Source organism: Simochromis diagramma, unplaced genomic scaffold, assembly GCF_900408965.1.
Source record: "Simochromis diagramma unplaced genomic scaffold, fSimDia1.1 OVJJ01000225.1, whole genome shotgun sequence".
In the NCBI taxonomy this organism is placed as follows: Eukaryota; Metazoa; Chordata; class Actinopteri; order Cichliformes; family Cichlidae; genus Simochromis; species Simochromis diagramma.
The window spans coordinates 1-15000 of record NW_024386878.1 but is presented as its reverse complement, the minus strand read 5'-3'; the positions used below and the strand labels follow the sequence as shown (position 1 = coordinate 15000).

The following is a 15000-nucleotide window of genomic DNA, read 5'->3' as shown; positions in this document are numbered from 1 at the left end:
GGATTGCATCAGCCAGCAACACAAGCCCTGGTGACATGTGGTTGGTATCAACGAGTAGCACAGGCCCTGGTGTAATGTGGATGGCATCAGCCAGTATCACAGGCCCTTGTGTATTGTGGATGGTGTCGAACAGCACCACATGCCCTGATGTAATGTGGATGGCATCAACGACTAGCACAGGCCCTGGTGTAATGTGGATGGCATGTGCCAGCAACGCAGGCCCTGGTGAAATTAGGATGGCCTCAGCCAGCAACGCAGGCCCTGGTGTGGAGAAGATAGCCTAACAGGGAGCACTGGCCCTGGTGTAATGTGGATGGCCTCAGCCAACAACACTGGCCCTGGTGAAATGTCCGTGGTATTGGCCAGCACCACAGGCCCTTGTGTAATGTAGATGACATCAGCCAGTAGCACAGGCCCTTGAGTATTGTGAATGGCATCAGCCAGCAACACCACTGGCCCTTGTGAAATGTGGATGGTTTTGGCCAGCAACACAGGCCCTTGGGTAATGTGGAAGGCTAGCAGCACTGGCCCTTGTGTAATGTGGATGGTATCAGCCAGCACCACAGGCCCTGGTGTGGTGATGATGGGCTCACAGGAAGCACTGTCCCTCGTGTAATTTGGATGGCCTCATCCAACAACACTGGCCCTGGTGTAATGTGGATGGCCTCATCCAGCACCACAGGTCCTGGTTTGGTGATGATGGCATCACAGGAAGCACTGGCAGTGGTGTAATGTGGATGGCCTGAGCCAACAGCACTGGCCCTGGTGTAATGTGGATGGTATTGGCGAGCACCACAGGCCCTGGTGTGGTGATGATGGCCTGACAGGAAGCACTGGCCCTGGTGAAATGTGGATGGCATCAGCCAGTAGCACAGGCCCTTGTGTACTGTGGATCGCATCAGCCAGCAACACAAGCCCTGGAGAAATGTGAATGGTATCAACGAGTAGCACAGGCCCTGGTGTAATTTGGATGGCCTCATCCAACAACACTGGCCCTGGTGAAATGTGGATGGTATTGGCCAGCACCACAGGCCGTTGTGTAATGTGAATGGCATCAGCCAGTATCACAGGCCCTTCTGTGTTGTGGATGTCATCAGCCAGCAACACAAGCCCTGGTGAAATGTGGATGGTTTCGGACAGCACCAAAGGGCCTGGTGAAATGTGGATGGTATTGGCCAGCACCAAAGGCCCTGGTGTAATGTGGATGACCTCAGCCAAAAGTACACGCCCTGGTGTGGTGAAGATGGCCTCACAGGAAGCACTGTACCTGATCTAAAGTGTATGGCCTCAGCCAACAACAGTGGCCCTGGTGAAAAGTTGGATGGCATTGGCCAGTAGCACAGGCCCTTGTGTACTGTGGATCGCATCAGCCAGCAACACAAGCCCTGGAGAAATATGGATGGTATCAACGAGTATCACAGGCCCTGGTGTAACGTGAATGGCCTCATCCAGCAACACCACAGGCCCTGGTGAAATGTGGTTGTTTTCGGCCAGCAACACAGGCCCTCGTGAAATATAGGTGGCCTCAGCCAGCAGCACAGGCCCTACTGCAATGTGAATGGCCTCAGCCAGCAACACAGTCCCTGGTGTAATGTTAATGTCCTCATCCAACCCCATGGCCCCGGTGCAATTTGGATGGCCTCAGCCAGCAGCACAGGACCTGGTGTAATGTGGATGGCATAATCTAACAACACTGGCCCTTGTGAAATATGGATGGTATTGGTAAGCACCACACACCCTGGTGTAATGTGGATGGCCTTAGCTTACACCACTGGCCCTGGTGTAATGTGCATGATATCGGCCAGCATCACAGGCCCTAATGTGGATGGCATCAACGAGCATCAAAGGCCCTGGTGGGGTAAAGATGGCCTCACAGGAAGCACAGTCTCTGGTGTAATGTGGATGGCCTAAGCCAACAACAGTGGCCCTGGTGAAATGTGGATGGTATTGGCCAGCACCAGAGGCACTGGTGTAATGTGAATGGCTTCAGCCAGCAGCACAGGCCCTCGTGTGGTGAAGATGGCCTCACAGGAAGCACTGTCCCTGGTGTAATGTGGATGGCCTCAGCAAACAACACTGGCCTTGGTGAAATGTGGATGGTATTGGCCAGCACCAGAGGCACTGGTGTAATGTCAATGTCCTCAGCCAACACCATTGGCCCTGGTGTAATGTGGATGATATTGGCTAGCAGCACAGGCCCTGGTGTAACGTGAATGGCCTCATCCAACAACACTGGCCCTGGTGAAATGTGGATTATATTGGCCTGCACAACAGGCCCTGGTGTAATGTGAATATCCTCAGCCAGTAGTAAAGGCCCAGTAGTAGTGCTTTTGATAGGTTACACTAGATCATAAGCTTTTCTACTTCAATAAGTACAGAACACTGCCACTACAGACTCAGGCATTACTGTATAAAATTGCTTCATCTAGTGATTATGTCAAAAATTATGCAGATGCGTGGGTCCCACAACATCTTTTAGTTTACTCTGAAGCTTGTAAGGCGGTTGGCAGCATCCACCTTACACAGTTCAACGGGCTGGTTTTCCTGTTGTGAAGTGCTGATGTACCAGCCGCGGAACTTGACAGACTCAAAAGTGGTTAGAGAAATTCCAGTGGTTTTCCTGTAGAAGAGAAATCGGTCCATGTCTCTGTCGGTTAAAATGTCATCATGGTATTGCTGGCAGAAAGAGATGAAAAGAATACGTTTCCCAGTCATTTTTTCATGCATGGAAACACATTTCGTCCCAATGAAAAAGAAAAATGTTTATGGAAAGTTAAAACTGGGACATAATCATTAGGAAAAATATCCACATTTTGCAGTAAAGAGGTATGTGAGGTATGTTCAGACATAGTAAGTCAAAGTTATTGGAAAACTACTCAGAGTAAATAATTTTAAAACCAAATTTTTTATACTGTCCCCTGTATAAGTTGTAATACTAGTAGTAAAAGCCTATAAACATCAACTTAAAGTGTGACATATAAAGTAAAATATTGGACCTATTAAATCCCCATTATAATTTTCAGATAAAAATTATAGGACAGGGTAAGACGGGAGGCTGGAGGCAAGGAGAATTTGTCTATTTAATACTCTCTAAAAAGAAATAAAATGGGATTGCATCATGTGAATTTATATTTACCTCCAGAAACAGCACAACTTTATTATCTTCCATGCGGCAAGACATGTACAGGTTGTTGTTGATAGACAGGACGACAATCAGACCAGGAGAGTCACCAGTAGGGACGGAGAAAGGGATGTACCGGGACATTTTAAAATTCACTAACGTAAGGAAACAAAAAAAGTAAGAACAGGAGCTCGTGTGTAGTTGGAAGACTGAAGTTGTGCAGAATGGCCATTTGTTTTTAGTTGGTAGTGATGGACGGATGGATAACACTCTCTACCTAAAATCCAACAGGTTAAACATACTTGCTCCAACTACAAGTCTTACATTCAAACACCTGCTTTTACTTAATGAAGTAAACACAGCTGTTCTTTATGGGGGTTAACTTTATTAGATTGTTAAAACTGATGTCACATTTCCAACCTTGAAGCTGAGGGTCATCAGATATAATATCTCTGAAATTCAGCGGAGTAGGACTATAAAGCGGCATGAACCTGAAATACTCAAGTTTACTACCAGTACGTTAATATACCTGCTTATATAAATGATTTTGTGTCCTGTTTGTACCTTTGCGGTGGCAATATCCCCCTTGCAGAGTGATGGCCTGCAGCTGTAACTCTCCTGACAGGACAAGATCTTTCTGAGAGTTGTCACACAGTGTCAACGCTTTCTCACTGTTGGCACGCAGGAAGTCCCTTCGTTTTATTCCTTGGGTGGGAGTCCAAACAGTTTCTAAAGAGACAGAGGAAACAGAACAAGGAAAAACAACAAAAATTTCTATTCACCTAAAGCTAGACAAACAGCAGTTTCTGTTTTTCTAAAAAAGAAAAAAAAACAAATACACACACACACAGAAAAAACTAGAAAAATTTGCATTTCCTGCGAAAATGCAGTGTGGATGCTTTAAAGCTGAAGCCGTATGCAAAAACTAGCTGAAAAAGCTGAAAAGTTGCAGAAATTGTAAAAACTTTGCAGAAGCAAAGGAACTTTGCTAAAATGGAATAACTTAGCAGAACTGCAATATCTTAGAGGAAACATAATACTTGGCAGAAATGCGATAGCATAGCAGAACTTAGCAGAAATATTGTAACTTACCAGAAACATGATAACTTCTCAAAAATACAAGAATTTAGGAGAAATAGTATAAGATAACAGAAAGAATATATTTAGCCAAAAATACTTAAACATTACAGAAACACTATGATTTAGAAAAATAGTACAACATAGCAGAAATACTGTGATTTACCAGAGACACTGTGATGAACTATGAATATTGTAATTTTAAATCAATACTATGTTTTAGCACAAATACTATAATTTGACAGAAATACTATCATTTGGCAGAAATACTATGTTTCAGCACAAATACTCTGGTTTAGCACAAATATTATAACATAGCAGAAATACAATTATATAGCAGAAATGCTATATTTAGAAAGAAAAATATAATATAGTAGAAATAGTATGATTTAGCAGAAATACTACAATATAGCATAATAACAATGATTTAGAACAAATACTATGATTGAGCAGAATAGTAATAACTTAAGTGAAAATACTGGAAAAGTAAGATGACAAGCTGAAAAAAAAAACGGAACATGGTTAAGTTCCCTCAAAACTAATTGTTGTTCACCTGTGAAAAAAAAAAGAAAGAAATATAAATAAATTTAAAACACAAGAAGGAACAGCCAACAGATACACACAAAATCAAATATGTATACACAAATGCACAGAGAGAGAGAGACACACGGAGGGTCTATGCCAGTCAACCAGTCTGAATATATTATATTTTTTTCCAACAATGAGATGCTGCCCTAAAGAGGGTCTCTCTCTCTCTCTCTCTCTCATGCACACACACACACACACACACACACACACACACACACACACACACACACACACACACAGGGAGAGAGAAGCATGTTTTCAGTCAAGCAGCCTGGGAGCTGCTAAATTTGAATCCACAGAGGCTGTGTACTTTTTCCCGCCAAAACAGGTGCACACACGCAGCACAGAGACAGGATTTTTGTAGTCTATTTCTCATATTGAGGATTCCCCTCAAACAAATGACCATAATTTCCTAACCGTATTGGCCAGAACGGTCATTCTTACACCGTTTTGTTCAGAAGAGATGGGGGAATCGTCAAGTGTTAACAATTTATCATTAAAATATGAATTTTTAGAGATATATGACATGGATGACTTGTTGGCTTAGAAGCCACGAAGGCCCCAATATGCAAATTTGAATGCCTCAGCCCACATATATGATTGGCTGGCTGGGAAGCCGTCCAGGCCCTGATATATAAATTTGAATGCCTCAGTCCTCACAGAGGATTGGCTGCTTGGGGACCTGGCAGAAATATATAGAAATACTATAATTAAGCATAAATACTACATTTAGCAGAAATACTATATTAAGCACAAATCCTATAATAAGCAGAAGTACTATATTAAGCACAAATCCTATAAAAAGCAGAAATACTATATTAAGCAATATAAATATCCTATAAAAATCCTATAAAAAGCAAAAATACTGTACTATGATTTGGTAGAAAAACTATAATTAATCAGAAATACTATATTTAGCACAATAGTAATAACTTAAACAGAAAAATTGGAAAAGCAAAATGGACAGCTGAAAAAATGCTGAACATGCTAAGGGTCCCTCAAATATACTTGTTAAATGAAAAAAATCGGCAAAAAAATATATATATAACAGCCACACAATCACAAATATGTAAACATATGGAAACACACATGCACAGAGAGAGACACACACAAGATCCAATTCAGTCAACCAGTCTAAATATATTGAATTTGAATCTTATAATGAGATCATCCTATAAAAAGGCTTTCTCTCTCTCTCTCTCTCTCTCTCTCTGTCACACACACACACACACACACACACACACACACACACACACACACACACACACACACACAGGGAGAGAGAAGTAAGTTTCTAGCTCAGTCAAGCAGCCTGGGAGCTGCTGAATTTGAATCCACCAATCAGAGAGCCTGTGCACTTTTTCCCGCCAAAACTGGTGCACGCAGCACAGAGAGACAGGATTTTTGCAGTCTATTTCTCATAATGACGACTCCCCTCAAACAAATGACCATAATTTCCTAACCGTAGGGGCTAGAACAGTCATTCTTAGACCGTTTTGTTCAGAAGAGATGGGGGAATCTTAAAGTGTTGACAATTTATCATTAAAATATGAATTATTAAAGATATTTGACTTCTAATGCACCATAACTGAGTAGAGCAAAGCAAAAACTGCCTTGACTTGCCCCCAAACAACGCTTTCTAACTCTAAATCTATTTGGAGTATCAATATCATTCTTTCACCGTAACAGACAGCAGGCTTTGGTGAACAATCATGGAAATTTTCAGGTCTCTGTGGAAATCCATTAAAAAGATATGACGAGAGAAAAAAGTGGTTCATTTCCAGAGTTTGAAATCTGAAGAAATCTGAGCGAAGGACAAATTTCCTACCCTCAAACAAGTCTAACTCATTTCAGAACGGTAATAGGTGAGAAAATAATTCTTGAATTGTGAGCGTCAGGGGTGTCTGAAGATATACTGGGACAAGCCTCATGTCTTAACTTTGCTTCGTTAAGGAGATATGACGATTCGAATATGCTTCTCATTACAGAAATCAAGCGGTGATTTTGAACAAGTTCTCCATCAACCCGTTCTCACTCCCAAAGCGTAACATTTTACGCTAGGTGACAAATCGTCACCATATTACGTTTTCGGCTACCCACCACATTCCTAAATGACGACCTCGGAAAAAGAGGAAATATGAGAACCGTCTGGACTGAACCTACACATGTTCGCTCTTTTTCTTCAAATCGCTTAGAAACACGCTATTTAACATCATTAAAGTCCTGGTTAAGGTCAGGAATAAGGTTATGGTCAGGGCTAGGGATAAGGTTAGGTTTAGGGCTGGAATACAGGGCTGGAACGTCTACTACCGCGGGAGCGTCATTGCACTGCATTCCAGCCATAACCCGCCGCGTACCATAAGAACGCCAAAGGTCTCCTTTCGCGTTCCTCAGGAACGCCGCGGGACGTGACAAAACGTCGACATGTTACGCCTCGGGAGTGAGAACGCTCTGTCTCCATTGACTTTCTATGGAGAGTTTTGCGACTTTGTGTTGGTCTGAGGAGATTTGCCAAAATTCTATAAATCCCACAACAATGATAGTGACATTTTCTGAAAGCCAGCAAAAATACCTACGTTTTGATGTATAATTTGTGGAAGTTGAGTGAAAATTGAGCAAGTAGCAAGAAGTTGTTCGGACATGAAGAGAAGACTGCAAAACCTTCAGTGGCACACTGGAAGCCAAGTGCATAGCAACCATAACAACGCATGTATTTTGTGAAAAATCACAATTTTGCAACTGAAAACTTTAAGAGGCATAAAAGTAAAACGGTAAAAGATTTGAAAAAGCTGATTTATACCCGAATAGCCCAATAATTTGAGAACATTTTAAAGTTTGAATGGTTGTTCTACGTGAAAATATGAGGAAGTAGTTAAGTTTCAAAAACAAGCAAATTTTAGCAGAATATATGCTGGATATTTGTGTGGATTGAGTTCCTCTTGGAACTTCCGTACACTTTTTGGCACTTAACTACTTCCACAATTTTCAGCCGATTTTCACCGTTCAAATTTTAAACTATTCTGCTATTTCTGCTAATGATGGCTATATCTTTTGGTATTTTTCACTATTATACTTTTTAAAATATTAAGCTTAATTTGTCCCATTGAAATGAATGGGAAACTTCTGCAATGTCTCTGGGGACATCTCAGGCCCTCCAAGGTTTGGAGGCCTATCTCCACCCACCACCACTTCCCCTGCCAGTGGCGGACTCCCTCAGGTGTCGGTGCGTTGGTGGTTCTTTGTGTCTGGGGGTGGGCGTCCGGGTACACACCGGCTCACTCCTTGGCGGCCGCTTATCGGGGCCTGGAGCCTGGGGCTCGCTCGGGCCACTCCGGAGGTGGGGTGCCCCCGGCCTCTCGGCCTGGGGCTCGGTCACTCAGGCACAGCTGGCTGCCGGCGGAGCTCACGGGCGCGTCACTGCAACTCCCCCTGGCTTCTGCTCCGCGGCTGCTGAGTGAGCCCTCATCTGGGACTCTCCTCAGCTCTTACTGGGACAGTGGCGCGGCTGCCCCTCTGTTGGTCTTCCTTGGTCTCTTGTGTTCTGGGGGCCTCTGGATGTCTGGAGTCTTGATCTCCTCCATACCTGCTTCATGCCCTGGAGGACGGGGCTGTGGCTCCCCACACTCCCTAGCAGATCGTTACATGGAGAAACCTTTGGAATGCAAGCATGCTGATCCACACAGGTATGCACACAGGTGTACACACGGGTATTCACAGACGCGGACTACAGCTTTCTTGGCTGCTGCCTCAAAGCACATTGTGCGCTGTCTATCTTGCGTGCTGCACAATATTGTTTATTATTTAGTATCTACTGATATCTACTGCTAGCTAGTTTATTGTGATGGTGCCGTTTTTTTTATTTATTATGTTGCTCTTTGTTGTTTGCTTTCTCTTCTGTTTTTTTTCTCCATACAGGTGACCCAGGAGTTTTGTTCTTTTTTTTTTTTTTTTTTTTTCTTTCTTCCCCCCCTTCTCACCGTCTCTTCTCCCATTTGGTTTTCTTTCTCTCCCTCTCTTTCTTTCATTCTTTCTCCCTGTCCTATCCTCCAGTCATGTCTGTCCCGTTTGTAGCAACTGAAAATAAAATAAATTCATAATTATAATAAAGGTCAATCAAATGGACCAATATGGCAAGGCCATGACGATCCACTTGGTAAAATAAATCCGCTTGGCATCTTTCTTGGCCTTAAGACAACAATTCTGATGGCTATAGATCCAAACGGGACACAATAAAAAAAAAAAAAAAAAAAAAAAAAAAATAAAGAAAAAAGAAAAATAAATAAGGGACACCTCGTGGCCAGGGCCGGGCAACCCAGTTGTCTTCACCCTTCCCAGTGTGGTGAATTTTCTAGCTCTTTTTTTGTGTGTGAATTTTTTTTTTTTTTTAACCATTTGACTTGAAGTTGATTTAAGTAGATGCATATTCTATTCTTTGTGATATGAACACATGTGAAACAAGTGATCATTTAGCCATTTATTTTTAGCTCAAAATGACAACATTAACACAAGAAAACAGGTCTCTTTCTTAAACAGAAGCCTGTCATGCTTAACTTTTGAGAATATAAGTAAATCTTTCTTTAAAAGAACTCTGTCCTGCTTAACTTAAAATAATAGAAAATAATAGAAAGAAAAACATTCTTGCAACAGTGCACATTTAGTGCATTTAGTACAATTGGCTTCAGTTGAGGTATTATTTCAGCTTTTCTAATGCTAATCAGCTGCTCCTGTTTGTAAACCCGCTTGTTCCCATGATTACGCATCTTAACTCATCATCATTATTCATCTGTGTATTACTTTTATGTATTAGTCATCTATTTGTTGTAATCATCTATCCTTGCAGTTGTTTATTACACAAAATAAGTTATATTATCACACTTCTGGCCACATAGCGCTGATATTCACTGCACATGCCCATATTAACTTTTTCCAGCCAGGTGTTTTCCTTTTCCCATTCTTCCCTTTCTCTGAGGGGAACAAATATTGCTGCTCTAATGCTGGGCTTACACTGTGCGATTTTTGGCCTGTTTTGAGATGATTTTTGAGTCGTGCGACCGTTTTGGTGATCGGACTGATTTTGGCCTTCATCGTGCGTCGTGTAGTATACGTGGGGTAACGAGAAGTGATTAACACCTCACGACCAGCTCCCGATCATCAATCGCTCGTGAGGGTCTCACCACAGCCGCTCACACTGCTCACGCGCAAACACGTAAACGTCGGTGAAAAAGACGGAGCAGCACGGCTGTGCAGCGTGTGATCTGGACACAAGCGATGGAGGCACAACTTGTAGAACTTGTAGAACTCATCCGAGCCTTTTCGATGTGGCATCACAAAATGATCACGACCACAACAACCGTGAAAATAGTTGGATTTGCATTGCTGCTCAATCACAGCTGCCTGATCAATGTTTTTCATTAGCAATTTAGCAAAGTTGATGGTGGTGGTGTGTCTGTGTGAGTGAAAGACAGAGAGAGCGAGCGACAGATTTTCTGTTATAACCTTAATTTTATGGACGCACAGGGTGAGCTCTCAGGTCGCATCAGAGCATCGGGTCATATAGTGTGAGACCCTGCATCGTGACCTACGAACTTCTAACCTCTGCGAGTCAATCGTGCAGTTTGAGCAGGAGCTGAATCACACGACTGAAAAAATCGCAGTGTCTGCCCAGCTTTAGGTGTACTGTCGTCCGAGACTTGCACCGCAGTGTCGGCGTTTGTTTCCCTGTTGGCCATGCTTCTTGTTGTGGTCACCTGTTGTCTTCCGGTATTTTCTCCGCAAGCGACCTTTCCTCGATGAGCGGTAATCTGAATTGTCATACTCGAATTGTCATAAGTGTGCTGTCAGCTCATTGGTCACAAAGCAGGAGAGGGGCTGGGAATTATGTTTTCAAACAAAGCGTTAATTCCATTAAAAGTTATAGACTACTTTTGATCCTCACTGTATTACGGGACAAAGTACGTCCTTTATTAGCTCAATACGGGACGTGTACTTTTGTTTCTAAATACGGGACGATTCCGTATTTTAAGGGACGGTTGGCAACCCTACTTCTAAGCCAACAAGTCATCCATGTCATATATCTCTAAAAATCCATATTTTAATGATAAACTGTCAACACTTGACGATTCCCCCATCTCTTCTGAACAAAACTGTGTAAGAATGACCGTTCTAGCCCCTACGGTTAGGAAATTATGGTCATTTGTTTGAGGGGAATCCTCACTATGAGAAATAGACTACAAAAATCCTGTCTCTGTGCTGCGTGTGTGCACCTGTTTTGGCAGGAAAAAGTACACAGCCTCTCTGATTGGTGGATTCAAATTTAGCTGCTCCCAGGCTGCTTGACTGACCTAGAAACTTGCTTCTCTCGCCGTGTGTGTGCGTGTGCGAGACACAGAGAGAGAGAGAGAGAGAGAGAGAGAGAGAGAAAGCCTTTTGCAGTATTCTGCAAACTTTTATGATTTTACCAGTTTTTCTAATATGGACCTCAGATTCTTGTTAACACTCCATGGCACAAATACTGTTCCCTTTAGGCTCTGTGTATGTCTGTGTGTATCAATATTTCTCCCACTTTAAAGTATTACTCCTCCATAATTGTATTTCTGTTAAATCAAAGTACTTTTACTACATCTTAGTACTTCTGCTCAATCATAGTATTTATGCTTAATCATAATATTTTTGCCAAATCATGGTTTTTGTGCCAAATCATAACATTTGTCTTATGTTATAGTATTACTACTAAGTGGAGGAATTTCTGTCATGTTACAGTATATGTGCTGATTACAGTATTTCTGCTAAATCATACTATTTCTACTATATTATATTTTTCTTTCTAAATATAGCATTTCTGCTATATAATTGTATTTCTGCTATGTTATAATATTTATGCTAAACCAGAGTATTTGTGCTGAAACATAGTATTTCTGCCAAATTATAGTATTTGTGCTAAAACATAGTATTAATTTAAAATTACAATATTCATACTTCATCACAGTGTCTCTGGTAAATCACAGTATTTCTGCTATGTTGTACTATTTTTCTAAATCATAGTGTTTCTGTAATGTTCGAGTATTTTTGGCTAAATATATTCTTTCTGTTATCTTATACTATTTCTCCTAAATTTTTGTATTTTTGAGAAGTTATCATGTTTCTGGTAAGTTACAATATTTCTGCTAAGTTCTGCTATGCTATTGCATTTCTGCCAAGTATTATGTTTCCTCTAAGACATTGCAGTTCTGCTAAGTTATTCCATTTTAGCAAAGTTCCTTTGCTTCTGCAAAGTTTTTACAATTTCTGCAAATTTTCAGCTTTTTCAGCTAGTTTCAAGCATCCTCACAGCATTTTCGCAGGAAATGCAAATTTTTCTAGTTGCACTTTAGTTTCAATTATAAATTGATAGCTGTCATTGATGATCCCTTCATTGGCTTCCTGTTAAATCCAGAATTGAATTCAAAATCCTGCTCCTCACATACAAGGTCTTAAATAATCAGGCCCCATCTTATCTTAATGACCTTGTAGTACCATATCACCCTATTAGAGCACTTCGCTCTCGCTCTGCAGGCCTACTTGTTGTTCCGAGAGTATTTAAAAGTAGAATGGGAGGGAGAGCCTTCAGTTTTCAGGCCCCTCTTCTGTGGAACCAGCTTCCAGTTTGGATTCAGGAGACAGACACTATCTCTACTTTTAAGATTAGGCTTAAAACTTTCCTTTTTGCTAAAGCATATAGTTAGGGCTGGACCAGGTGACCCTGAATCCTCCCTTAGTTATGCTGCAATAGACATAGGCTGCCGGGGGATTCCCATGATGCATTGAGTTTTTCCTTTCCAGTCACCTTTCTCACTCACTATGTATTAACAGACCTCTCTGCATTGAATCATATCTGTTATTAACCTCTGTCTCTCTTCCACAGCATGTTTTTTATCCTGTCTTCCTTCTCTCACCCCAACCGGTCGCAGCAGATGGCCGCCCCTCCCTGAGCCTGGTTCTGCCGGAGGTTTCTTCCTGTTAAAAGGGAGTTTTTCCTTCCCACTGTTGCCAAAGTGCTTGCTCATAGGGGGTCATATGATTGTTGGGTTTTTCTCTGTATCTATGAAGCGCCTTGAGGCGACTTATGTTGTGATTTGGCGCTATATAAGTAAAATTGAATTGAATTGAATTGAATTGAATGTTTGACATATTAATATAGTAAATGAGCTGCTCCAGCTTGGTCTCAGTAAAGAAAAAAATACATCAGTAATCACATCAGTATGATGTGATCAGTATGCTTAAGCCAGATACTGCTACAAAATTATTGGGCAAACAATAATGTCTGACTTATTTTAATTATTGTTCTTTTGTGAACAAGCAAATGAGGGGGAAAAACACAATGATAATAAGAGTCGTGTTAAATGATAGAATTATATTTATTAAATTGTTGCTTTTAATTTTCAGTGGGACTATGAAAATGAAGCATTTTTTGTACTATTTTTATTTAAAACGTGTTTTTGATCCAATTTTTTTAATAACAGCATTTTGTATGATAACTGTATATAGGGCAGATTTAGTAATCTCCAATTTGACCTGGTGGTGGCAGCACTGTCTCATTTTTACAGTGCCTAAATATAGACATTAGTTTACTTATGTGGTTGCCCAGAATATCATGTACCCAAACAAGAGAAATACAATTAAAAGGGCTAAACAGCAGAAATTTTGTATTTCTTCACAGCAGTGTGGTAACTGTGTGGTTTTATTTTTATTATATAAGCCATAAGAGGATTTCTTTTTTACTGTATAACAATATTATTACTTACCTTTCACTACACTGTCTATGATGTTCATGACATCATCATCACTGAGCTTCCTGTCACTTTGAGTAAGTGGCTTTTTCATCCTGTTTACCCCCAGCACTAAAAGAGCCACACTCTGCATGGTCCTTCTGTTGTGGGAAACCATCAGCTCCAAACCCTCATTAAGTCTGAAGATCTCACTTTCAACCTCCTGCATAATACAAAGCAGAAAAACAAGAAGTCAGACTTCTGCTGCTGCTTCTCATCCATGCCATACAAAGTTTACAGTGAGACAAAAAAAAAATGCTGCTCAGGACAAGTTACGTAACCTCAACATTGCTCCATAAAAAAATGTTATTCTGTACATCTCACTTAGATATATTGTTGCCTATGTACACTTTTTTGTACACTATTTTTGTACACTCTTGCAAGTACAAAACAATGCCCAAAAGGTTAGACACTGCCCAAAAGAATGTAATGTGTTGAATGTAAAGTTTTGAAACTCTCATAAACCAATATTTCATTTTGAGAATTAACTGAGAAAATGTACCATCTTAAGGAAAAAATATGGTCATTTTGAATTTGATGGCAGCACAATATCTCACCTTCCTTGAAAATGGATAGGAGCATATGTTGCTTTAAAACCTGTGTATACCTTTTAACACTGATGGTATCTTTGCAGATGTTCAAGTCAGTCAGGCCAATTCCATAGACATTAACATGCTCACATACCATCAGAGATGCCAGCTTTTGAAATAGGCGCTAATAAAATGCTATAATAATAATGGATTGGATTTATATAGCACTTTTCAAGGCACCCAAAGCGCTTTACAATGCCACTATTCATTCACTCTCGCATTCACACACTGGTGGAGGCAAGCTACAGTTGTAGCCACAGCTGCCCTGGGGCAGACTGACAGAAGCGAGGCTGCCATATCGCGCCATCGGCCCCTCTGGCCACCACCAGTAGGCGGTAGGGTAAAGTGTCTTGCCCAAGGACACAACGACCAGGACAGAGAAACCTGGATCCAGTCCTCAGTCCGGTCCTGCAGTACTTCCCTTCTTCCCTACTGCTCCTTCTGCATGGCCGTGAGCTCAGCCACCATTTGGGCCATTGCCTTCTCTGGCTGGTCCAGCCCTGGGTCTGCTGTCTGCTATGCCCCGATCCTGGGTTTTGGCACCACTGTAATAGATCCAAGGCATACCCAACCATATTTTCATGCTTTCCAGCGTACTTTATTCACGGTCAGTAGCGGTTTTTGATACGGGCGACACGGGCGGTTGCCTGGGGCGGCATCGTGGTGGGGGGCGGCATCACGCGCATGGGCAAAAAATTAAAATAAAAAAATTGCTCGTACTCATGCTGCCCTGACATCATGCCAGCGCATATTGGGAATGGCATAGGCGCACCGATCGGTTTTCTATCGCCCATTTGCTGGGAGTAAGGGCGCCCTCCAT

General features: G+C 41.6%; 1 protein-coding gene across 1 annotated transcript; it reads right to left on the bottom strand.

The window, feature by feature from the left end:
- Positions 1-2015: 2015 nt before the first annotated feature.
- On the bottom strand, positions 2016-14407 carry LOC120733572 (interleukin-1 beta-like). The gene is made up of 4 exons (XM_040031871.1): positions 13567-14407; positions 3686-3850; positions 3137-3276; positions 2016-2676 (listed from the first exon to the last, which is right to left on the bottom strand). The coding sequence occupies exons 1-4, from the start codon at positions 13757-13759 to the stop codon at positions 2476-2478; spliced, it is 699 nt and encodes a 232-aa protein (XP_039887805.1). The 5' UTR covers positions 13760-14407; the 3' UTR covers positions 2016-2475.
- Between the last annotated feature and the right edge of the window lie 593 nt (positions 14408-15000).